General features: G+C 33.1%; 2 protein-coding genes across 5 annotated transcripts in view; both read right to left on the bottom strand.

The window, feature by feature from the left end:
• The window catches only part of LOC140671147 (very long chain fatty acid elongase AAEL008004-like), a 63,429-nt gene that overhangs the window by 12,401 nt on the left and 23,510 nt on the right, over window positions 1–27,518 (bottom strand). The window lies entirely within an intron of this gene.
• LOC140671282 (putative fatty acyl-CoA reductase CG5065) overlaps window positions 9,886–27,518 on the bottom strand; it is a 33,428-nt gene continuing 15,795 nt past the window's right edge. The window contains exons 2-8 of the mRNA XM_072902539.1: window positions 23,227–23,509; window positions 21,201–21,517; window positions 20,529–20,776; window positions 19,195–19,381; window positions 11,234–11,419; window positions 10,693–10,953; window positions 9,886–10,146 (exon numbers count right to left, since the gene is read on the bottom strand). Of these exons, the coding sequence (XP_072758640.1) occupies window positions 10,068–10,146; window positions 10,693–10,953; window positions 11,234–11,419; window positions 19,195–19,381; window positions 20,529–20,776; window positions 21,201–21,517; window positions 23,227–23,478 (1,530 nt within the window). The 5' untranslated portion in view covers window positions 23,479–23,509 and the 3' untranslated portion in view covers window positions 9,886–10,067. The remainder of the gene's footprint in view (window positions 10,147–10,692; window positions 10,954–11,233; window positions 11,420–19,194; window positions 19,382–20,528; window positions 20,777–21,200; window positions 21,518–23,226; window positions 23,510–27,518) is intronic.

Below are 27,518 nucleotides of genomic sequence, written 5' to 3'. Positions count from 1 at the left end.
GCAGCTAATACCTGCTACATGGTACACCGCAGATACGTTTACATGTATTTGGCCTAGTCACTTTACAACAAACAATGCTTCGTATTAATAAAGCTATAACTGCAAGAGAGATATTATGAGAAAAGTCAGATTGGAAGGAGTTACCAGTAAAAATTTTTGGCATTGCAAGTAAGTGAATAATATCAAACATAAATTTGTATGTATTATTAGTTACATGTAATATTGCATATATTATTAATAATTTTTATAACTTCTTTTACACTTTTATTTAAAATTATTCAGATACTTACGAAGAAGGTATACAAAAATTAATTTTGGTAGAAGATACATCAAATAATGATACAGGTCTATCTTCAAATGAATTACAAGAACGAGAAAAAAAGAAGACGTATAAGAACCAAAAAAAATATTTATCTTTCTCTTCTGAAAAAAGATGTAGATTTCTTTAAAGAAAAATAGTGTTACGCAAGGAAAAATTCTGCCCGCTCTTCCACAGAAACAAAATTTTGTGTCGTATGACAAAGAGCTACAGAGTACATCTAAACATATTGGAAGAAATATATTAGACGAAAACATATTGTTTAATGTAACGTAAAAAACGGTGAGCATTAGCTACAATTTATTAACGTTATATGATATTTGTAAAAAAATACTAATACTTAGTTTCTTTTCAGATATTAATAATAACAACAAAATTGTTACAGATAGTACATCTTTTATAAAAAAAATTCTGCTTTACGTATAGAAAATGAAAATCTATGTTCTCATGGTAAGTTTAAAAAATACTAATACTTTTATATATTTTCTATAAATAAAGTAGTATGCAAAAATATAATTGTTGCATAACGTATAATATAGAAAACACAGAAATTATATTCATATTCTATAAACTAAATAATATTAATTTATTTCAGAATTTAAGGAACTAATCTTAGGAAAGTTAAATAGAATATTATTTAAATTGGACGCGATTGAAAATAAAATCGAATCTACTATGCATTGCAATAAACATATAAAAATTGTGCTTTACAAAATGTATTCAAAATATTCAATTGGTGGTCGAAGCATTATTATAAAGGTTTGATCAATCCATATTTATAATAAACTATTGTCAAAATACATATGCGTTATTATCTTTCTTTCTATCCTCTCCTTATAGCAAGTATTATATATCTTATCATTGTATACATCTGTGTGGTGAATAATATATTACAGTACGTGATGCATTTTTCTGTTAGTTTGCATTTTCAGCAGACAATAGACGTGGAATATTTAACATCTTTAAACAAGTAGTCGATCAATGACAGTTGATTACGAACCGATCATGGTTCGTTTTTAATGTTGACCGAGGTTTATTTGATGTTGATCGACGTTCGTTTGATGTATGATAGTGGTTCAAACATGGTTGAATCGATGTTTCAATCGATGTTGATCAATGTTCGATACATGTTTGTTTAATGTTTATTTGATTGTGTTGATTCAATAATCGTTTTATTATAATTATCTGTATGAATGCTGTGTGGAGCGACAGTTGTCTTTTTTATTACTGATTTTTATTATTTCTTTCTTCGCCTATTCTTTAATGTGACAATCCTCTAACAAACGTAGTACGTAAAATTACATGAATCAGCAATTATCCCCTCCAATGTTAAAACTTGCGATACAAGAAAAATCTATCCTACAACCAAAATTGTACGCCGAATATTATATGAAGTTATAAGGCGCTCTTAAACCGAGCAGGAACGCTCGTTTTATCAACCAACGGTCAAATCTTCTATAAATAATTATCCCCTCCAATCTTAAAACATAAAACTTGCGATACTCGATGATTAACATCAGTCGTTCGTCGTAGTTCTCGCCAATATCTTTTCATTATGGTTGTGCCAACGTTTGTGGATCTTCAAGGATTTATTATCGAAGAAAAATTTATCGTGAAAGAAATTGCGATTCTGACTCAAGGATCTGTACTGTCTCATTATATTTTTACGAGTCTTACACCATTCCGTTTGCTCACGAGATCTGAGAGATCTCAAGTTGCTCATGGTTGATAGGAAAACATCACAATCTGCAATGGGAAGATGGAAACATTCCATACTACATGGTCAAACGTTTAATCACTGAGGCTGTGACGTTGAAAAATGCAGCTTCTCGAGTGTATGTTAAGGGGCATGAAAAACGAGAATGGTTGGCAAATTTACTGGAAGACGATGCGAGAATCGGTCTTATTATCGAGACATTGGATAACCACTATGATGACGTTCCTGCTTTAGATAAATTAGATGCTACTCTGCGTTGCGATAGACATGTACGAAATTGCGCTTTACAAAATGTATTTAAAATATTCAATTGGTGGTCGAATCATCATCATGAAGGTTCAATCAACCCATATTTACATTAAAACTATACTTCAAGTATTATTTTCTATATTCTGTAATTAAATTTTTTTTATTTTTAAATAAATTTGGAATTTTTATACATTTATATTTCTTTTACTGCCGCCTTCTCCTTTGCTCTCTCCTTTCCTTACACATCATACTCTCCTTGTCCTACACCTATAGTGCTGTTCTTTTCTCACCATGCGCGCTCTCCTTCCTGCTATCCTCCTTCCTCTCTATTCTTTCTCTCGCACCCATTTCTCCTTTTCCTACCATCATGCTCTCCTTTTCTTATCATCATTATCATACACTCCTTGTCCTACACATACACCACATCATACTATAGAACGCCTGATTACATTTATAATCAAATTAAATATACATGATAATGTCTACCCGCTATGCAAAACGTTATTCTTTAGTGCAAACATCCGTACTGTCGGCGTTCTGTTTATGTTATCATTTAGCCAAAATATTATCTCTCGCTTTGTCGTATACATTTGTAACCGAATATTTGAATCGATTTCATCATACGACAGTCGCACACACGGTGCTATAACTTTTGAATAGTTTAGTATCGCATAAACTACAACGCCTTCGGTAGTGCCATGAATTCTATAGTGCAATTTTTACAAAATCGTGAAATTGGTTTACCAAGGACTTATACAAGATCGCTAAAACTGTTTTTCAAGATCCGTGACAATATAAATTTTTTATGTGATGTGATCGATGAAAATATCGATATAGAACATATGCGATTTAAAGATGTTCCGGAAATAAGGCATCTTCAAAAAGTGGCTGCTACTGATAAAAAGAATAAGAAGAAAAGATTTTTTAGAAGAAAGAAGAAAGCGACTTGTACATAACTCATTTAATACACGTACACACACACACATACACATATGTGTTGAAAAAACTGATAAAGACTCAAAGGATCTTTTGTCTATCGACCTCGCTGCGTAATTTAAGCCTAGATGTCGGCGCGTACAAATCGTTCATCACGGAATTGTATCTGCCAGCGGTAATGACCGGCTAATTTGGCAAATTTTTATATCTTTTTAAATTTTTAATTTTAAAACATACACACACACACTTTATATGTGTACACATACACACTTTTTAAATAAAAATTTATGTTAAATATATATATATATATATATATATATTACTTATTTCCACCTTCATCATCTATCCCATCCTTCTTCCTCTGTATTAAATATAATTAGATAATAAGATAACATTTAATATTATAAAAAAACTTAACATACAAAAATTATCTTTTTTCTCGCGTACGCCTTAGCCTCCGTCTTATCGCGCCTCCACTATCCTCCTTTCTCTCTATTCTTTTCTCTCGCACCCATATCTCCTTTTCCTACCATCTTCTTGTCCTACGCTATATAGAACGCCTATAGCACCGTCTCCCTCTAACGCGTTGCGAACGCCTATATCACCGTCTCCCTCTACCACGTTGCGAACGTCTATCGCACCGTCTCCCTCTAACGCGTTGCGAACACCTATAGCATCTTCTCCCTCTACCACGTTGCGAACGTCTATCGCACCGTCTTCCTCTAACGCGTTGCGAACGCCTATAGCATCTTCTCCCTCTACCGCGTTGCGAACGTAATTATTTATTGCAAATATACATTATGGATAAACAGAGTGGGGTGATTATTTTATCTATAACAGTTGACATTCCTCTCTCTCACCATCAGACCTCCGCAGTCAGTCGGAGAGGACACTCCCTCCACGTGCGGAACCATATGTATGCCTCCCCCCTCCCCTCCCTCTCAATCAGGGGGGGGGTTGGTACCACCCTTCCTCCTTAATCTGGGGGGACATTTGGTACCTCCCCCTTCCCCCTCAGTCTGGGGGTGACATTTGGCCCCCCCCCCCCGGTCAGTACGGGGAGCGAGGTACCTCGCCTTGTCCCCCCCGCTTACCTTACCCCCCCTCAGATCCCTGTATTAGAACTCTCTTATTATATCTACTGTTGTTTAAATGTTTTAAATTGTTTTAAATAGATGAGAACTATTATTAGATTTTTGATTATAAAAATTCGCTTTGCTGGCTTTATATCGTTGGTGACAAAAAATTTGAATAAGAAAAAACTGAAAAGATAATACGCTGTTGGGATAATTAAATATGTTTATAAAATGTACATATAATTAATATTTCAAAACATTGCCTATACATATATGTATATATGTATATTTAAATATATAGAGTGAGTTATCAAAAACTTCTAAGATATCTTCATAAATATTAATTTTACATAAAAATGGTTTATATAAAAATTGTTTAACCTAAAGGAGTAAAAAGATAAACGTTTTACTATTATTTTAATCTTGGATGTAATCTTAAACCTTGGATATGCTAAAATTACATAAAGGTCAATCTATTTCTTTGTTAATGAAATTATCTTAATTTTTTATATAAATTAATTTTTTACAAAACTATGTAAAAGTTGTAAGGGTATGATAGTAAACAATTGAATAATTTACGAGATATATCATACTTTAATTTGAGGATTATAATTTTTAATAATTTCCCATATTAAACTATGAAATATGTCGTAAAATATTTATTTTTCAATTATTTTGCTTCAATATGTTTATGCACAAAATAATAAGAGAAAACTATTTGTGTGAAGAGAAAACGCATAGTTGTCTTAAAGAAAAAATTTGCAAGTAACAATTAAATATTTTTTCTTGTTAATATTATATATTAATGCATATCTATGTAGTTATATCATTTTTAATTGTAAATGACACAATTATAGAAAATTGCTGCACTGTAAAGGCTGCAGTCATTTTATTACATTTCGTTATTCATAATATGCTTTAACATCAAACATGCGTTTATTACGCAAAATTTTCAGTTAAATTAAATTTATGTGGAAATTGGGCTTTTGTTTTAAATAGTTGTTTAAATGTTTTAAATTGTTTCAAATAGATGATAACTATTATTAGATTTTTTTTTGTAAAATTTCGCTTTGCAGGCTTTATATCGTTGGTGACAAAAAATTTAAACAAAAAGAACCTTAAAAGATAATACGCCGTTGGGATAATTAAAGGAATTAACATCTAATGTTAGAAATAATTAACATGTTACATAAACATTAAACAATATTAAAATATAATCATACTGCATAAATATTAAGAATAACATTTAAAAAATATTTGAATTAATATTTCTTAAATATTTTAAAATAATAGATAGTTTTATATTATTAGGTAACATTTTGGAAACATTTTTAAACATTATGTATAAGTTATACAACTATAACGAGCTACCCCTTGTTACCCGGCCGTCGATCCGCTGGAAGTCCGCCGCCCAGAGAACATCCGCCGGGCAAGGACGGAGGCGCTTAGCGCCCTTTTTAAACGCTCAAATAACGGCTGTTAAAACAGCTCACAGCGTTCTGGATATCTCTTTTCGCTTCTAGTTTGCTCTGAGAGTTGAAGTCGCAAGAGAGATATCCAGAACCTGTAAAGCATCCAGATGTGAGCGGTGGAGCGTACTCCGTTTCGACCGAGTGTTGTCGGTCCTTCGTCACCAGCTTTCCGACCGAAATTTGTCTTACAAACAAGTGTCTTTCGATCATATGTATTTATTCGTTAGTTGTCACAATTTTCTTTCAAAATAACAAATAATTTATATTGCACAAATGTTATTAATAGTATTAAAATTGTTCAAGTTGTATCGATATTTTTAAAAATTCTTTATTTTGTAAAAATTTTTTTGTTCTTTACAAGTATCAAAAAAGATTGATTACAATTAATACAATTAATTATTAAACAAGAAACTATAACACTTATCACATAAAAGAAAGGAGGAGGGTCCATAAGGCCCGATTTAGTCTGAACGGACGTTATCAATTTTACGTATAAAAATAATTTTAAATTATGATATTATTGATGTCCAATATAATATTTACAATTTTCAGGCGAGTTGTGTAGTATTAAACATAATATCCATAAATACGAATTTCTGTCTTTAAACAAGATAAAGAGTACGTTATTTATATATTAAACATGTCCGTTTAGGCTAAAATCAACTAAATTTAGTTTCTTATGTATTAAGAAGTAGTTCTGATGATTTACAACGAAATCGTGAGTGAGCTAAAATCGAGCCTTATTGACCCTCCTCTAACAGAATTGCACTGGGCAACATTAATGTTTTCATGACTATTAACAAATTCGGTCATCCGCACTACACCACTAGTGCATATTAAAGGCTGCTATATGTATATAAAGTATAATGACGTAATATATAAACACTTTGATGCTGAATAATGTATGTTCTATTAAAAAAATGACGAAATATATCATGATTAAATTTTAATTACTTAAAATGTTTATATGATTCCTATTTATTTATCTTCATGTATAGCAGCCTTTAGTATGCATTAGTGCGGTGTAGTGCGCATGATCGAATTTGCTATATAAAAAGTGTTTTATGTTAATATAAATTAATATAAATAGAATAGATATAATAATGAATAGATAAAAGAATTTCTATAAAGTTTCAAGAATTGATCGCATTTAATAAATTCATAGTACATTTATTTTATCTTGTTCAGAAGATTTTTCGTGAACAAATAAAGGAATCTTTATTTCAAAATTGACTTTCTTTATAGTGTCAGTAACCCAGGTAGTACATGTTCGTTTTATAAACGTTTTCTAAACGTATCTTTTCGTATTAGATACGTTTAGGTTAGGTTTAGAAAGCGTTTATAAAACGAACAGTGCTACCTGGGAACCTCACCTTCAATATTGTTTAAAATTTCAGTATAATTGAACAGCTGTCGTATAAAATCAACCATGTCGGTGATGTATTGTATCTGCTATACAGTACCTAAAATATGAATAAAAATGTACTTTTCTATAGGACACAAAACATGACGAAAGTTTGGTAATTATACAGTAATAGGGAGCCACCCCCCCGTGTTATAAAATAAGAAATACGATAAGTAAATACAGTAAGTAATAATAATAATGTATATAATAATAATTTATATAATATTGTTATTTGTTTGTATTTTAATTATTATTATTATTATTTTAATAATAATAATAATAAGGAAAGGACATAGGAAGACTTATACAAGCCATCAAAGGAAACACAAAAAATATAACGAAATATGTGAACATAATTACACACAATAGTAATAACAATACAACATTACAAGAGAGATTAGACACACAAAAATAAAAACTAGTCGTTTACGCGGCGATAATGTCCGATTTTTGAAGAATAATTTTCCTAATCTAATTTGATCGAGTCAGTCAAGTCAGAACATTTAAACTCTTAAAGTCTATGATAAAAAAATGTTCTCAGAATTTCTCACACATAACAGTTTTCAGATTTTCTATAAAATTTCTAAAACTTTCTTCTCAGAAAATTTTCAGATTTTCTATACAAATTGGCACTTTTTAGAAATGTTTAAAAAAAAATCTAAAAGTTTATGAGATTTATAATAATATATTATTTATTATAAATTTACATTATTTCTTATATTTCTTTAGATTATTATATCAAAAAACATTTAAAATATTTTCACAATCTAAGATATTTAGAATTTAGAATATTTAGATATTTAGAATTAGTTTTTATTTTTTTGTCTTTTTTTTTAAACGTATTTCACATTTAATAAATTACAAGAACGCAAGCGTCATTCTGCTATTGTACCTTTATCTTTCATTGAATATTGAACAAAGGTAGCATGACGTATTAACGAAAATCAACACATGGTTTATTTTATTTTTGTTCGATATCCAGTGGAAAATAGAAAATAGAATAACGCTTGTATTAATTTGTATAGCTAAATAAAATGCAGTCAAAAACAGAGAAAAATATTCTGATTTTTTATTCTATAATTTTCTAAAAAATATTTAAAAACCTTGAATAAATCTTTTTTTTCATAAATTTAAATTATGAAAAATTCCTAAAATTTTTTAGGAATTTATAACATTTTGTTTTCACCAGAAATAGAATCGTATTTTTTTAGTTTTTTTGTTTCAAGAGGAACAAATAGTGTATGTATATTTATAGTATATGTATATTTAGTACATATTTGTTATGCGTGAAAAAAAGCAATTTAGATGTTTAAAAAGACTTACGCTCAGGAACAGGTTTAATACGATTTAAGTGCTCGTATTTTTTATCTTGAGAATAATAAAAATTGTAACATTACTTCTAAGCTGTCATATTTTATAAATAATTGAGTGGATAAAATATTCTTTTTTGATTTTTCATTTATAGTCATTTCTGTTATAAATGCTAAATCAAAATTTAAGAATTACAAGTGTGGACCAAAAAATTATGAGTAAATTTGAGATCGAGGATTATATTTTAAAATAGTTTGTACATGATACTCTCAAGATATTTAAATAAAATTGCATATATATATAAATAAATATATTATGTCATTCACCATATTACAGAGATATACATAGAATTTTCCAAATTTAAATTTATTTTTGTATATGGAACATTTTGTTAATATAATTAATACGCGCGCGTAAATTTTAAGCTCTTGCACGTGATTGTTTTATGTCACAGCCGCCTATAATCCCTTTCAGTTTTAGTATTGTTTTTCATAGGAATTAATCAATCATGAGTTATTTTGTTTAAAATTTTTTACAAATAAATTTACTTGTTTCTGCGAGCGTGATATGAGATAGAATTTTAATCATACGATGATCTATAAAAGTGTTTGAATTAGCAAAAATAATTTCATTTTGATATTGATAATCAATAAGGCAATACAGTATAGGTCCCTCTTATATACGTATTATATGTGTGTCTGTGTGTGATTTTTGTTTTTAATTATTTTTAAAATGTAATAATTAAAGTCAGTCTTTGAGAATAATATCGCATATTAAAAAATTCCGGTTATTCATATCTTCATATATTATACCATATGTAAAAGTTTCGTTTACGTATATCGTTTCCGAAACAATGTACGCAATAATATAATTGGTCATCTGATATATGATTTCACATTCTCAGCGAGAAAAAGTTTGCAATCACAAAAATTTGAATAAGATACAAAATATATAGCGATTACTGTGGAAATTATAATTTGATTGATTTTCTTGAAGTATCGGTCAATAATTTTGTATCTATTGTATTGTTTGAAAATAATGTACACATAACTTTTCTACGATGTTGTAACAACATGATAATTACTGATAAAAGAAATCGACGTGGATTTATATATAATACAAGAAAATTTCTATCTTTGATCTTTGGCCGCCCTATGTCTTGATAGAATAGCTCAAAATAAGAGATACATTTTTTTTGTACGTGTCAATCGTAGATTAGGAGGTTGACACAGCTTTACGAAGTTAAATTAGTATGTAATTATCATGGAAAACGTGAGAGAGAAAGTGTGAGAAAATGTTTCAAAGAAAAGTAGTTTTACAGTATTTACAGTAATTCCTGCATTTACATTTCCCAGAAATTATATTATTTTTAGAATTACTATTTTTCCTATCCTCTCCCCTTTCCTCTCTTTCTCATTATAGAATTATATAAGTATCTGATTTTAATTAGTGTATTAGTACTCGGCAACAGTTTAATATTTCAAAGTTATATGTCCCTTTCCTAAAATATTTCTTTCCGCAGTGTTTTTGCAGCATTTTTGGAATTGTGACCCAAAAGCTTCTCTATGGTTTTTCGATAACATCACCGACCGACGCATTTGAGCATTCCTAATAATACGAATATACTGCATATTTTGTTTAATTTATGCATCCAGTACAATCTGTAATACAGATTAAAGATCGATTTATTTCTCTTACAATCGTAAAAATGTGATTACTAAGACAGCACACAATATTTATAAAATATATATAAAATGTTTATGATAATTTGAATACTTTATAAATACTATTGTAATCTTAAATTGAATAGATCATGTGAAAATTTATTATAAACATCCCAGTATATACTTAAAAATATTTATAAAATATTATTACAAATATTTATTATTTTATTTATTTTTTAATTATAAATATCACGTAAAATATTTCTACATTTTAATAATATGTGAAATATAGGTTTTATCGTTTTTTTTCTTTTAATATAATATGTAAAATATGTATAAAATATTTATATAATAAAAAAATATTTATATAATAAAAAAAGTAATTAAAATATTTATGAATATTTATCATAAATATTTTGTACCGTCTAAAGTAATTATGAAATTAGGAGAAAATATTTATGTAATATTTAAAAAACATAAATAATAAACATAATTATAAATATTGTATATTATTTAAAATAATTCTGAAATTAAGAGACTTACTTCGAAAAACGACTTCGGGCATTATTCAACGTATCTGGATTGTCTTTCAAAATATATTTTCTAATTCCTAACATATATTGGTGTAAATACAAATCCCAATCTAAGCTCTTGATATCTATGTTGAAATCGTCACAATTTCCGGACGCTCTTACGAATTTCACTAATTTCGTCATGTTATCAACGCAAAATTTCCATTCGTTTATCGCGAAGAACTCTCCATTTTTAGCGGTATGCTCGAAGCGTTTGGTGATTTTCATCATTCTAAAAAAAAGATAATTTGTTATTATTATAAATAAAGTTGGGTAAATGTTTGGATTAATTTAAAATCTCAGATATCGTTTTCGTTTTTATTTGAAATGATAGAGATTTTTATTTCTATTTATTTGTATTATTTTGTTGTTATATTCTACTTATGTTCGTACTCCCTATTATGTGAAATAAATGAAAATGATTTGTGAGATGTAACTTAATCCAGATATTTACTTAAAATTGTTTTTTTTTGATATATACGTGGTCAAAACGAGAGAAGGAGAGTACTTACATAGGTTCACAACCTTTGACCCTTAATATAAGATCTATAATAAACGCAGGTAAGAAGTGACACATAGTTACTATGATAAAGTGAATAAATTTGTTTGTCCTAAACGTAAAATTCGGGTACCACATCACGTATTTCGATGGGGACTCTATAGCGTATTTTTTTGTAAGATATCCGAATTCACGCCATCTGCAAGAAATATTTTCTTTATTCACAAGGGAACGGTTGGCAGTGTCTCTCACTGATTTTAATGAGTTTGGGATATATTGTAGTGCATAAAAAAATATTATACTTATATTTTTTTTTTAGCTGCGTATCTCAACATTTAGGGGTCGAAACAACCCTTCGAAGAATAATGAGTTTTTCGTTTTTAGCGAATATCTTTAAAAATATAAGATATACGAAAAAATGTTTTATACAAAAGTTTTATGGTATTTTGTACTCTTTACAAGAGTATAATTATATTTTTCAAAAATGTTAAATTTTTATATAATTTACCACCACCATCCCTTATTTTGCAAAATTTTAAAAATTTTGTAAGAATAAAAATTAAAGAGTATCAAAATCCAAATCTATTCACGTATAATAATATATGGATTCCACGAAAACTATAACTTATAACATAGCGCTCCTAAAATTAAGTTTTCTTGTTTTCTCAAAATTGGCTCGTAGAATCCATATATTATTATACATGGATAAATTTGGCTTTTAATACTCTTTAATTTTTATTCTTACAAAATTTTTAAAGAATTCGCTACAAACGAAAAATTCGTTATTCTTTAAAGGGTTGTTTCAATCCCTAAATGTTGAGATATGCAGCTAAAAAAATATGGGTCTAATATTTTTTTATGCTCTACAATATATCCAGAGCTCATTAAAATCAATGAGAGACACTTCTGACTATTCCTTTGTCAGAACACATAATATTTATGATAAATTCATAAGTATTTTTACCGTTTATTTTTTTAAATATTATATAAATATTTTATATATATATATATAAAGAGATAAAATTATATGTCACTAGTGATGAAATTAATTGAGTGTCTTTATTGTTCGACCAAACTGGTTAAATAAGCTTTATTGAGTCTTTAATCAACTAACAATTGACGTTTCGACGTTTGGTTTAGGTCCTTTTCAAGTCTAAAATGATTGACAAAATAATATTACATTATTTTAGTTAATTACTATAATGTCACCATGGTAGTTTTCATATATATGTTAGCGTTAATTTAATTATATGTATCTCATATGACGCAACTCTTCACAAAGTTAAAGCACTTCCATGCTACATATCACTTACACGTCAGCACAAAGACTAAAGTTGTGTATAAAATATCGGAAAACAAAAACACGTTTCAGGTCAAATTCGTTGAAATTTCTTAATAATATTATTGTAAATGAAATTCAAATTTTCAGTATCTTTTTGTAAATTAATTGCATTGTCGTGCATCTTGATAAAAAACATCTCCGCAATTTCTCTCTTTTTAGTTTATGTTTCTCGTTATGTAATATTGTGGGTGTTGTCCAGTTGAAATCGTGTGTAAATTCAGTCCTATGCTTACTAACGACCGAATTGTGAGAGAGAGTGTGTGTGTGTGTGAGAGAAAGAGAAGATGCATTTGTTTTATGTACGCGTGATTGGTGTGTACGTATGATTGATGCATGATTGGCAGCGAAATGCGCGACGCGCGTATGCATACATGAGAGCGCGACATAAGTCCGCGACAATTGAATAGCAAAAAAAAATATATTATGACACATCAGGAGAAGACATTAAGAGATTAGTGTGTGTGCAATTTTATCGCGAGGTTTCTTTTTGAGGTGATTTAATTTTCCGTTTGATTAGTGTCCCTTTTCTTTCGGGATAGTTTAACTATTTAATAGATAGCAAGAAAATATTATCCCACATTTGGGGGCTCGTCCGGGATCGCGAGTCAAACGGGCCTTGTGCATTGTGACGAAAGACGACGAAGACTATGTGCTTTTCGACAAAAACGACGGTGTTGGACAACGCTTAGACGGGGCATTGTGCAATATATAAAACGAGAAGTACGTTAACCATCGACGTGAAAATAACGACGAATTATAGAGAGTCGAGACGATCAAAATTTCAACATGCCGGAGGTGACCGATTTTACATTGAGCGAGCTACGAAGTAAAGCCAAAGCACATGGATTAGCCATCGGCGGCACGAAGGCCGATCTTATTAATCGATTGATGGTAAACGATCCGACAGGCAGGAGGATAGAGAGCCACGACGAAAATGAAGAGCGAGAAGCCGGCAGCGGTGGAGGAGAGTTTTACGACAGCGTGAGAGATGCCGAAGACGTTAGATGTGAGCAAGACGTTCAACCCAGTGCGCGTGAGAAAGAGCTAGCCGACCGCGAAAGAGAGCTCGAACTTCTTAGACGGGAACGCGAAGTCGAGTTCGGTAGACGCGAAAGAGAGTTGATGCAACGCGAACTCGAAATCGCTCGACGCGAGATCGCGATACTGCGACAAAATGAATGTGCAGTGATGACAGAGAGGGGGTCGCGAGTGCGGGAAACACGCGAAGAGCAAAGAGGCGAGGCGGCGATGATGTCGCGTCCATTATCAGGTATGAACATAAAAACAATCGCCGAATTGGTAAGCGAATTCGACGGTACGCCCGACAATTTCGACGTGTGGCAAAAACAAGTGAGTTTTATGAAGACCACATACGAACTAGCAGACGATGCCGCGAAGACGTTGATCGGAATGAAGCTCAAGAAAAAAGCATTTGAGTGGCTGCATTCAAGAGCAGAACACTTATCGATGACTTTCGATGAACTCATGGACGAGTTAAGACGAATGTACCGCCCAAAACAGAACAAGATTGATTTACGAAAAAGATTCGAGACCCGAGTATGGAAGAGGGGCGAAACATTTCGAGAGTATGCGCACGATAAAGTTATAATGGGTAATCGCGTACCGATTGACAAAGACGATATGTTAGATTATCTAATCAAGGGAATTCCCGACCGAGCGTTATGCAATCAGGCGCGTATACAGTGCTTCACGACTAAAGAATTACTAATTGATGCGTTCGACAAGATAACATTACGGGAGCAACCGACGGCGAGTTCAACACAGCAAGAAAAACGAAGTGTCATGTCAACGAAGTCTATGCGTGGTGGAAAGCGCGCGGAGGCCGAAAAGGATGAGTCTGTCAACGATGGAAAGAAGACAAATCGTAAAAGCTGCTTCAACTGCGGATTGTCAGGTCACGTGAGCGCGGAATGTCCCTCGAAGGGATTGGGCCCGAAATGTTTCAATTGTGGCGAATATGGACACATCGCGCCGAAATGCCCAAAGAAAAACGAGACAATAAAGGAAGTCTGCGCAGCAGCGTACATCCCGCACAAGAAGTATTCGAAAACAGTGACGATTTTGGACAAGAACATCGAAGCGCTTATTGACACCGGAAGCGATCTGACCCTAATGTGCAAAGATGAATACACAAAAATAGGTTCAAATGATTTGAAATTATATTCGGCTCCAATATTTACAAACATGATAAGTTATACTCGGCGATGTGAGCCCATGCGCGGATGTTGATGCGTAAAGAAACTGCGTAAAGAAATTAATTCTTTTCACGAAAGAATTTTTAATTAATACCCAGAGCACATATTTTCTAGATTCTCATTTTTGAGACCCCTAAAAAACCCGCTCTATAACCCCCCAAAGAGATGTAGACGAGAAAAAATATCGGGGCGAAGTCGCTGAATTGGGAATTGAACCCGAGTCTTTCGCTTGCCGGGCGACTGCTCTTACCACTGAGCTATTCAGCCCCACACCGATACTTCACTCGTCTATTTGTTTATATAAACCTCCTGATAGATAAATCGAAGAACGCGATTTTTTTTTTCTCGTCTACATCTCTTTGGGGGGTTATAGAGCGGGTTTTTTAGGGGTCTCAAAAATGAGAATCTAGAAAATATGTGCTCTGGGTATTAATTAAAAATTCTTTCGTGAAAAGAATTAATTTCTTTACGCAGTTTCTTTACGCATCAACATCCGCGCATGGGCTCACATCGCCGAGTATAACTTATCAAAAATAGGTTCCCCTCCCCTTCAGCCGACCGAAGTGCGATTCACAGGAATGGGCTCACCCGCCCACACAGCCATGGGAGAATTTCAGACGAAGATTACAATAGACGGACATTATTTCTCAATTCTTATACGTGTTGTTGCAGATGCTGTATCTCGCCAAAGATTATTAATTGGAGCCGATTTTCTAGGGTCGAGGAACTTTCACGCAAGGAAGGGTATGATTTACATTGACTCCGACGACGAGGACTTACCCGAGATTCTACAGATTAATGTGCTTGATAAAAATGATGTCGAAAAGGTTGATCTTTCTCACATCGAAGACAAAGATACGAAAGAGCGAATTGCGGCGTGGATCGAAAATTACAAACCTAATAAGACGACAGAGACGACCATAACCATGAGACTCGTATTAAAAGACGATACAGCGGTGTATCAAAAAGCAAGGCGTCTTGCGCCTGCCGAGAGAGGCATCGTGAACACTCAGATCGCGGAGTGGCAAAATCAAGGCATCGTCCGACCCTCAACATCTGAATACGCCAGCCCTGTAGTGCTCGTTAAAAAGAAGGATGGAACGCATCGATTATGTGTGGATTACCGACTCCTCAACAAGAAGATTGTCCGAGATCGATACCCATTGCCACTAATTGAAGACCAGCTGGACCGGCTGCAGGGCGCGAAGGTCTTCAGTACCCTTGATCTAAAAAATGGTTTCTTCCACGTACCAGTTGAACCCGCAAGTATAAAGTATACAGCATTTATTATCCCCGACGGACAGTTCGAATTTTTGCGCGTTCCTTTTGGTCTGTGCAACTCACCGTCAGTTTTCCAACGGTACGTGAACGCAATTTTTCGAAACGCCATTCGAGACGGAATAGTTTTAACCTATATGGATGATCTCATTGTCCTCTCTAACAACCATGAAGATGGATTGAAAAGGCTAAGCATAATATTTGAGATAGCAAGCAAGGCTGGTCTGAACATCAACTGAAAGAAGTGCTGTTTTCTGAAGAGACGCGTTGAGTTCCTGGGTCACATCATTGAAAATGATACTGTTCAGCCGTCAGAACGAAAAATTGAGGCAGTCAAACGTTTTGCTGAACCAATGAACATTCGACAAGTGCAAGCTTTCCTGGGATTAACGGGCTATTTCAGAAAATTTATTGCCAACTATTCGAGAATCGCACGACCTCTTTCAAACCTTTTACGAGCCGACGCCAAATTCAGTTTTGATACTGATGAAAGAGAGGCGTTTGAGTCTCTGAAGACACATCTTAGTTGCCGACCTGTGCTTAATCTATACCGAATGGAAGCTGAGACGGAACTCCACACTGACGCATCAAAGTACGGCTACGGAGCCATTCTTTTGCAACGCGACGAAGACGATGGATTTCTACATGCGGTATATTTCGCGAGTGGTAAAACCACACCGGCGGAGGAGAAATATTCAAGCTACGAGCTCGAGGTATTGGCTATCATCAGAGCTCTTCGGCGATTTCGAGTATACCTATTGGGTATACGTTTCAAGATCGTGACTGACTGTAAGGCTTTTACTATGACGATGGGCAAAAAGGACCTTTGCGTTCGAGTAGCGCGGTGGGCGCTGTTATTAGAGGAATTCCAATATTCCATAGAGCACCGATCAGGACGAAGCATGAGACACGTCGATGCTTTAAGTCGAAATCCGCTTCCTGTCTGTTTGACGATCAACGAGAGTTCAGAATAACCTAACGGCGCGGCTCAGGAATGCACAAAAAGACGACGACGACCTAAAAGAAAAGATCGAGAAAGCGAGAGAAGGACGACTCAAGGGTTACACTATGCAACGCGGTTTACTATATAAAGATGTCGACGACGAGGTACGTGTTGTGATTCCTAGGTCAATGCAATTGCAGCTAATACGAAAGATGCATGAACGAGGCCATTTCGCAACGAACAAAACGGAGAGACACTCATCCAAAACGACTACTGGATACCTGGTTTAAGATCAAAAGTGGAAAAGGTGATTCAGAACTGCATTCCGTGTATCCTGGCCGAGCGACGACAAGGAAAACAAGAAGGTTTTCTTAATCCTCTCGAGAAAGGCAGCGTACCCTTTGATACTTTCCACATTGATCACCTGGGTCCGTTGCCATCTACCAAAAAGTCTTACGCGCACATTCTTGTTTTAATAGATGCTTTCAGCAAATTTGTTTGGCTGTATGGAACAAAATCGACGACGTCAGCGGAAGTTATTGACCGGCTACGAAAGCAGTCCTATATCTTTACCAATCCTCGAAGAATCATCTCCGACAGAGGTACGGCGTTTACTTCCAAGGAGTTCGAGACTTACTGCCGCGAGGAGGGCATCGAACACACTTTAACGACTACGGGGATACCCAGAGCCAATGGTCAGGTAGAAAGGGTAAATCGTACTCTAATACCGCTATTGACAAAGCTTTCAGCGCCCAACCCGAACGAATGGTACCGACATTTGGATGTTGCACAAAGATGTCTCAACACTTCACCGCATCGAAGCATCGGAGCAACACCTTTTCGGTTGATATTTGGAGTAGACGCACGATTATCAGATGACCCACAAATCAAAGAGCTCTTGAACGACGAGCTAATCACCACGTTTGACAATGAGCGAGAAGAACTGCGTCGTCAAGCAAAAGAGAACATCCAACGAACCCAATTAGAAAACAAGCGTAATTTCAATAAAGGCAGAAAGAAAGCCTTCCAATATCGTGAAAACGATATCGTTGCCATTCGTCGTACGCAACTAGGACCTGGTTCTAAGTTCACTCATAAATTTTATGGACCATATGAGATTATCAAAGTCCTGCGCAATGATCGCTACGTGGTGCGCCGGATAGGAGAAGGCAAAGGACCCAAGCAGACCTCATCTGCCGCTGATTCCATGAAGCCTTGGACAAGCGATGACGGCGAAGACCTATACCAGAGTGAAGAAGAAGATAAAGGCAGCGGACATTCGGGGCGAGTGTCCGGTCAGAATGGCCGAGTGTGAGAGAGAGTGTGTGTGTGTGTGAGAGAAAGAGAAGATGCATTTGTTTTATGTACGCGTGATTGGTGTGTACGTATGATTGATGCATGATTGGCAGCGAAATGCGCGACGCGCGTATGCATACATGAGAGCGCGACATAAGTCCGCGACAATTGAATAGCAAAAAAAAAAAAATATTATGACACATCAGGAGAAGACATTAAGAGATTAGTGTGTGTGCAATTTTATCGCGAGGTTTCTTTTTGAGGTGATTTAATTTTCCGTTTGATTAGTGTCCCTTTTCTTTCGGGATAGTTTAACTATTTAATAGATAGGAAGAAAATATTATTCCACAGAATGATTGCTAGTATGCATTTTTATGTTATTAGTATGTTTTTTAATGCGTGTGTTTAATTGTCTTTTTGTCTGTCCTATGTATGTAGCGTCACACATTGTCAATCATTTTAGACTTGAAAAGGACCTAAACCAAAGGTCGAAACGTCGTCAATTGTTAGCTGATTAAAGACTCAATAAAGCTTATTTAACCAGTTTGGTCGAACAATAAAGACACTCAATTATATATAAAGAGAAAAAATTATTTGTATTTAACATATTATTAAAATAGAGATTAAATATTTTATATAATATTTATGGTAAATAAAAAAATAAATAATTGTATAATAATATTTTGTAAATAATACTACAAATATTTGCAGGAATATTTATGATATATTTTTATGATTTGTTCAATCTCTAAAATTACAAAAATATTTGGATAAATATTTAAAAAAACATTCAAATAATTATTAAATATTTCATATATATTTTATAAGTATTGTACGCTATCTGGATCTACGAAATAATTTTTTTATTATGTTTTACTATATTTATCACAAATACTCACGTGATCGGATGCAGTGTGCCGCTGGTGCAATTATAAATCCTTATCGTATCGTTACGTTGTACAGCGTTATGCCAAGATGCGCATATTAACGTATCGACGACAAAGTCGACAGGTATAACGTCTATTACTAAATTTGCATTACACATGATGCTTCTAATAGTGCCTCTGCCTATTTCCGCCATTATACCTATCAAATAGCAGAATGTAACATGTGTACGCGTCTACATATTTGATATTAATTAATACAGAAGAAAATTAATTCATTAGAAACGCTCGGTCCTTTTTATGCAATTTTTTATTACTATCTTTATTTTAAATTATTTTTAATTTTTAATAACTTGTTTTATTTTTAATAAAATTCTCTTGACAAGTTAATGTCATGGGCACGTACACCCGGTAAAATATTTGTTATGTATAATCATATGTGATATATGATCATATAAAATTATATAGAAATATATAAAATTTTGTATAAGTTATGTATAATTATATATAATTTTATATTAATGTTGGCTAGATGTCAGTTAACGATAATACAAAATTATGCATACTATATATAACTATACATAACTTATACAGAATTTTATATATTTCTATATACTTTTATATTGTTATATATAATTATATATAAAAAATTTTTTACCGGGTATAAGCGTGATTAATTAATTATTATTGTATATCTTATAAATATCTTATTAATGTAACGTCTGAATGTATTATTAATGTACGTTTCTTCACATATTTCTAGTAATTTTTTACATATTTTGAATAAATATTATAATAAATATAGTCAAAATATAAATACATAATAATATATTCATATATGCTTTCTTTTTCTTATATATTTTTTGTCCGTCTGTTTAAAGAAAGTAATAAAAAGAGTAATTAAATAATAATTAAAAGAATAATTTTCTCATTACTCTTCAAAAAGAAAATAAAATTTTAAGAAATGAGAAAAAATTGCTCACATATATAAATTTAAAATTTGGTATTAATTTATTTTAAAATTATTTTCCTAATTGATTTTTAATTATTTTTTTTCATTTTTATCAAGAGAGTAAACATTCAGAATTATATATAATTATATATACATATGTATTTATATTTGTGATTATATATAGATTTTTTTCCGATCCGAGAAATAATGAGATTATATAAAATCATATTGCGCCAAAGTAAAATATTATGCTTTGTTATATAAACTTGCATGTATCTTGATATGTATCAGATATTTTTATATCTAACTACGTACATGCTCATTATATCTATTTCTTTTTCTCGAGAGGTAGCTTCGTCATTAAAATTTTAAATTTGCTTGACTATAAATATTATACCTGTAATTCCGCAAACATTATCTATCCAACCTGGATATGGTTCTTGATATGCAGCGCAAACTATACTCGGTCGTACGATCGCGATCGGTAGACCGCTTCCCTTAGACAGCACAATCTGTTCTGCCAAACATTTGGACAATGTATATGTATTTGGATGATTACCGATTAGTCTCTTCTCTATTATTCCTATCGTCTCGTCATCCAAATTTTCGCACATGTCGATCACTGTGTACGGCTTTATGTCTGTGCTGTAACATTGACAATATGTATCGTTATAAGAGTTTTTTTCTAAAATGTGTGCTTCTTGAAAACATATTTCATTATTGTCACACAAAAAGCAAACTTAATTTTGTAGGATTTGTGTTATAGGGGGTCAGGAAAAAGATATGTAAGCGAGCAGAGGGAGTATGGTGGTAAAGAGTTCTATGTATGTAAGTTCTAGAATCGAATAGATCCCAGTTACTTTTCCTGTTCAAGAGATGCTTGTAGTTTTATCAGAGGTGGAATTGAACCCATGGAAGGCCATTTTAACATTGAAGTGGGACTGAATGTGCCTTGAGGGTTCTAGGTGTGATAGTTCCAAGAGATGGGATATCATGAAATGCGGAATATTTTCACAGCAAGATAGTTCGATCAAAAATTATGTATTTTTAATTATAATTGAAATCTTACGTATATACTGATTCCCCAATTTCTCGTCGATCGGCATTACTGTAGGCCGTGCTAACGTGAATGACGCTAATGAGGTTCGTCATGTGCCTGCACAAGTCTAGTATACGATCCGTGCCTCTTGTGTTTAGATTAACGGCCACCTTCAAAGGTTCGTTAAAACGTACAGTCGCCGCGCTGTGAAAAACAATGTTAACCTGCTGTGTTAACATATTCTTATCCTCGGGTTCGAGTCCCAATTCCGGCATGCCTATATCGCCCTTCACGGGAATGATCTTGTTCAAGGCGCCGGGAAATTCCGATCGTATTCTATCGAAAATCTGCAACGGAGGAAAAATCCATTTCTTGCTGTTTCATAAGAAATATGCATAATAAATGTAAAAATGTATTTCTGTCCTGATATTTTCCTCGACGTATTAATAACTTTGCAAGTGATAATTACGACAAATAGTGAGAAAGGTCAACAATTACGATCTTTCGTCATATCTATTGATGACTGTGTTCCACACTTTAAGTATAAGCACGTCGCAGGTGAAATATTTAAATTGTCCCTTCTATAACGGAAGTTATAAGTTGGAATCAATATTGCATTAATTTAACATGTGTATATATATATATATATATATATATATATATATATATATTGACGCATATATGTATGTATACCTATATATATATATATATATATATATATATAGGTATACATACATATATGCGTCAATATATATATATATATATATATATATATATATATACACATGTTAAATTAATGCAATATTGATTCCAACTTATAACTTCCGTTATAGAAGGGACAATTTAAATATTTCACCTGCGACGTGCTTATACTTAAAATGTGGAACACAGTCATCAATAGATATGACGAAAGATCGTAATTGTTGACCTTTCTCACTATTTGTCGTAATTATCACTTGCAAAGTTATTAATACGTCGAGGAAAATATCAGGACAGAAATACATTTTTACATTTATTATGCATATTTCTTATATATATATATATATATATATATATAGGTATACATACATATATGCGTTATTGTGCCCAATCTAAAAAATGTCAATCTGATGCAAAATAAAATCAAATAACGTGAATTGTGCTCACAAAATGATTAATTAGATACCTTAAGGTCTCATGAAACCTGAAAATGACGTTGATATTTTATATCCTCAAGACGTCATTTTCTGACGTTTTTTTGATTAACATGTAATGACATATTAATGTAATATATAGACAAAACTGAATATTTATACACATTTAGTTGTATGAATTTTTAAGAAATCAGTTTAATATATTTGAATGCCTTGTATGTATCCCTCTCTTGAATTGTATATTAAACTCTTAGAAATAATTGTTACGGTCTTATTAGTCGTAGGCTTTATATTTTCTCGTGACAAAAACTTGTGAATAGGAGTATAGATAACTGATAGTACATAGCAGTAAACAAATAAACTATAAACCTAATACAAATTTCAAAAGGGCTTTGGACGCCTTCGAAATGACATTTTTGACGGGTATAAGAAATGATGCTTTTTATTATTAGCCAATGTAGTAAATGACTATAGACATTATGTCGACTTCTGACTTTGCTACTTGAGACCATTTCTGTGAAATGATTGATGATTGATATTGTAGGATTTTCCAAAAAGAGAATGTGTCTTTTTCAAAAGTGCTTAATTTTGATAATTTTTAACTAATAAAATAAACATGCATGTTTATGAGATATATCTATATTGACAGGTTATTTGAATTTAATTTTTTAGAATTTTAAATTTGTGTTTTTTCCTATGACGTACATTTTTAAACGACAGTCCAATTTCATTAACGTTCTACAGTAGCCTGATGCAATCATTCAAATCGCTGGATTCGGAAAAAAAAAAATTTTTTTTAAACTTGAAATAAGAAACAAAATTTGGACATTTCTTTTTATATGGTGTTTTATGTAAACCACATAAAAATATTTTCTTTTCGAATAATTTTGTGATGTGATAAGCAAACATATGTCTATACAAACAGAATTTTGTAGTAGTTTCCTGCAGCGTTCTTCAATAGACTGGCTCTTTTTTGGACGGATTAGAACAAAAATCGCCGCTACACGAGGACATGAGCGCAGCAACTTCTCCAGGAGAGTTTTTCCTAAAAAACCGGTAGCGCCAGTTACAAGGATCATCGTTTCCGCGAAGAATGTGTGGATCGAAGTTCCTCTCGAGTAAACCTCATCATCGAGTGCGTGCCCTGAATTGGTTTGTGCGTTTGTCTTACCCATTTTGATATGTGTATCAAATTTTACGCAGGATCTATAAGAAAAAAAAGAAATTAATATTAGAGAATAAATCCATAAAGTTTTACTATTGATTTTATTTATTTCGTTGACTGTGTATAAATGTGACTGGAAAGGTGGTATACTTAATACCCTCGTAATAATTCAATAAAGAATCGTTTATTGACTTGTATTCGCTCAACTCGTCTTTACAAAGAACAGAACTACTCAGATAGCCAAATGTTCCGATTTTGCAATCATGTTGCCGATAACCGTTGCAGCAACTAATTTTGAAAAACTAGGGACAAGGTGCGACAGCATTATGCTTGTCGGGTTGAGCTTGCGTGATTTCTAATTCTCAGAACAGCAAACTGATAGCAATATGGTAACATCGATTGCTGTCAGCAAACAAGAGACTTGACAGCAACTTGATGACAACCTATATTCATCGATTTGTCATCCGTGATTAATCGCATTGATAATTTGGCGATAATTTTTCAGGGGATCAATTATGTAATTTTTGTTTTAGTAAGATAGAAGCAAAAAAGTTAAAAATTCTTATTAATTAAGCATTCAAGGATAAGAAATTTTAACTTTTCGTTTCTATCCAGACAATATTATATCGTCTTAAAGACGTCTAAAAGACATCCTAAAATTGCTAAGACATCTTAAAAGATTATTAGAAAATTAATATAAAAAAATAATAAAATTAATGAAATAATAAGTAGTGTTATAGTGGGGATTCTAAGCTATGGGGCGCCGAGGGGGGTGCGGGGGCGGGGGTATCTGGGAGGCGCGAGGGGTCTGATGTTAGGGAAAGGGGGTGGGGGGGGGGGAAGGGTCCTACACACGTTCGAAAGTAGATGTTTATCTTTGCGGTTGATTTTATAGCCGGGGGTATTTTAGAAGTCATAAAACTGTTTTTTTTTCTAGTTTTATGATCATTTTATGGTCATTATATCATTAGGATTTTAAGCGCCGACGTTCGGCAGCTTTGCACCCTCGCGGAAAATCTCCCATAAAACTGGAGCGAAACATCTTCCATAATTTTTAGGGAAAGAACTGCAACTGCAAGGTGTTTATCTTTGTGGTTGATTTATAGCCGGGAGACATTTTAAAAATCATAAAACTGTTTTTTTCTTTTTTTTCTAATTTTTTATGATCATTTTATGACCATTAGAATATTATGGAAAAAGAGATTTTAAGCGCCGGCGTTCGGCAGCTTTGTACCCTCGCGGAAAATCTCCCATAAAACTGGAGCGAAACATCTTCCATAATTTTTAAGGAAAGAATGCAACGCACCAGCACCAACATTCGGCTGCACGAATTTGAGAATCTGTCTCCGCGTTAAAACGTATTCAACAGTCGTCGAGTGTCTTTCGATTTAGTGCTAAAATGGATATAGAAGATGTGATTGTCATCGAAGACAATGAAGATGTGGTTATTATCGACGACAGCGATGAAGAAGTAGAAATAGTGAATGACTCTGATTATGAGAGTGATCCGGAAGACTATTTGAATGAACAAGTAGTGCCGTTAGTGCGTGAAGATTTACGAATTATAACTGAACGGCAGGAAATGTGTAACATCATATTTTATTACGAAGTAAAAAAGTATGACAACGACGAGGAAAATAGTGAAAAATTTTGTTCGGGATGTTTCATCGAAGTTCAAGATTCATATACACAAGGTAAAATTGTGTATAAACATGAAACAGGACAATATATTTATCACGGTTGGAACTCGTGTAATAATTGTGGACACTCACTGTGCCAAGTAATAGCATGTAGTGTGTGCCGTTTTTGTGCGCAGCAATAAACTTTTGTAGACATTTACTAGGATTAAGTGCTGTGAAAAATGGTGACCGAAAAACTATTGAATGCGGTGGTGGAGTTTCAACAAAATCGCGAACTTGACATAAAAAATTCCTCAACAGTGATCTTTAAACTACAAAGTTATATATGGACGAATGAAAACAACAGACTAAGGGGAAAGCCTTGCGAGAATTGCTGTTTACCAGGCGGAAATCGGCAAGCATGTCCTGAGCAGTTACAAGAAATCCATCGGGAAATCCGTCAACATATCGATAACATGTTGTATCTACAACATGTTATCGACAATGATCCAGATTCTGATACTGATTCTGATCAGTAATTGTAAGTAATCCTTGATGTGTAAGTATTCTTTTTCAAATTATGAAAATATTAATAAATTTTTTTTTTTTTTTTCTGTTATGCAGGAGCCCTACCTGGACGCCACCACGACCGCCCGGTCATCCCCTCCAGCGCCTCGCAGCAGCAGTCGCCGTCGTGCCGTACCGCTCGACCATCGGCGTGCAATCTCTTATATATATTTTTTTTTTTTATATCTTTTTCTTTTTATTTTTATTTTTAAATTCACACACACACACACACACACACATACACACACACACAGATTTTTGTAAATAAACACACACACTTTTTAAATAAAAAAAAAAATTATGTTAAAACACATATAATTGCTTGCTTGCGCTTCCTTCATCTATCCCATCCTTCTTCCTTCATATACTAGATATAATTAGATATAATAACTTAATATTTAATATAAAAAAAAATATAAAAAGAAAAAAAAAGAAAAAAAATAATAAAAAGGAAAAAAAAAATAATAAAAAGAAAAAAAAAATAATAAAAAGAAAAAAGAAAAAAATTATAAAAAGAAAAAAGAAAAATAATTACTGTTTGCGTTCTCGCATTCCTTCACCTCGCGCTATCTCTTTCTTTCCTAGCGTTTACTCTCTCGCTCTCCTTCGCCTTGCGCTATCTCTTTCTTTCCTAGCGTTTACTCTCTCGCTCTCCTTCGCCTCGCGCTATTTCTTTCTTTCCTAGCGCTTATTCTTTCGCGGTCCCTAGCTTCGCATCTCCCTTCCCAACACGACGTCATTCCCCGCAACGAGCTACATATGAGAATTGGGACTGTTTACGGGTGGGAGGAAGCACGGATGGGAAATGCGTGCGAATAAATTATATCATGATTTAAATTTAAAAAAACTTTATTCTTCTCTTTTATATTTTTTTTTTTATTATTACATATTGTGACTAAAAACTAAAGCTACCAGTTCGCAATCGACGAGTTGATGTTTATTGAAGGCGTCGCTGGCGCATATTACATTTGACACTTTTTTATTATCCGTTATAGTGGACGCGATATTGGAGAATTGTGTAAACTTAGTATCGACTGTCTCGATGATTCTAACCAATCGATCAAAGGTTACATCGATGCATTGATCGAGATCAAACATACGGTGTAACGTCGGTTCAATCATCATCATGCGTACGTTTAAAGATTCGAGACTTATAAGTTTAGTATCGTTAATTGTATGAACTCGCACTGTTTAGCGGTCCAACACTTATAAAATTATAGGTATCTTTAGAGTCCTTTCGCAGTAAATCGTGAATATTGCGACGTTGCTCGTAGAGTCTCTTCCACGTTTCGAGAGATAATACCAGTTCCTTTCCTTGATGATCTCCTATGACAATTTCCACGTAACTCGGTGTACCCAGTATACCCAGAATACTTAGTATACGAATCGCTCGACGCTTCAACGAAATGCTGTAGAAAAATAAAATAAAAAAAAATTAGTTTAAAAACAATTTGTGAAAAAATAGAAAGAAGTTAAACAAAAACTTACTTGTCACATTTGTTCTCAAACAATGGAGTTTCATAACGATTCGGTACGTAATTATTCACGCTTCTGCTGGGGCCGCCACTGCTTCTTTCGACGTAGTACATATTTCCAGATTTCAAAAGTGGACCACTTTCACGAACGGTTAACGCAACACTGACCGTATGATGAATCAAATATACGTGACATCCCGTTTTTTCAAAGTAGTGGGGAGGAGATTAGTGGTAAATGTGGTGGGAAATTCTAGAATACTTTAGTGCTCTGAAATTTTTAGGAGAAGGGAGAGACGATACTCGGATAAAAAGAATTCTTAAATGACTCGTGAGGGAGGGAGGGAATGAGAAGGGGGAATAAGAAATAAAACATATTAGTGTTTAAATAT

This window comes from Anoplolepis gracilipes, chromosome 11 (genome assembly GCF_047496725.1).
Source record: "Anoplolepis gracilipes chromosome 11, ASM4749672v1, whole genome shotgun sequence".
Classification (NCBI taxonomy): Eukaryota; Metazoa; Arthropoda; class Insecta; order Hymenoptera; family Formicidae; genus Anoplolepis; species Anoplolepis gracilipes.
This window is presented reverse-complemented; position numbering and strand designations above follow the sequence as displayed.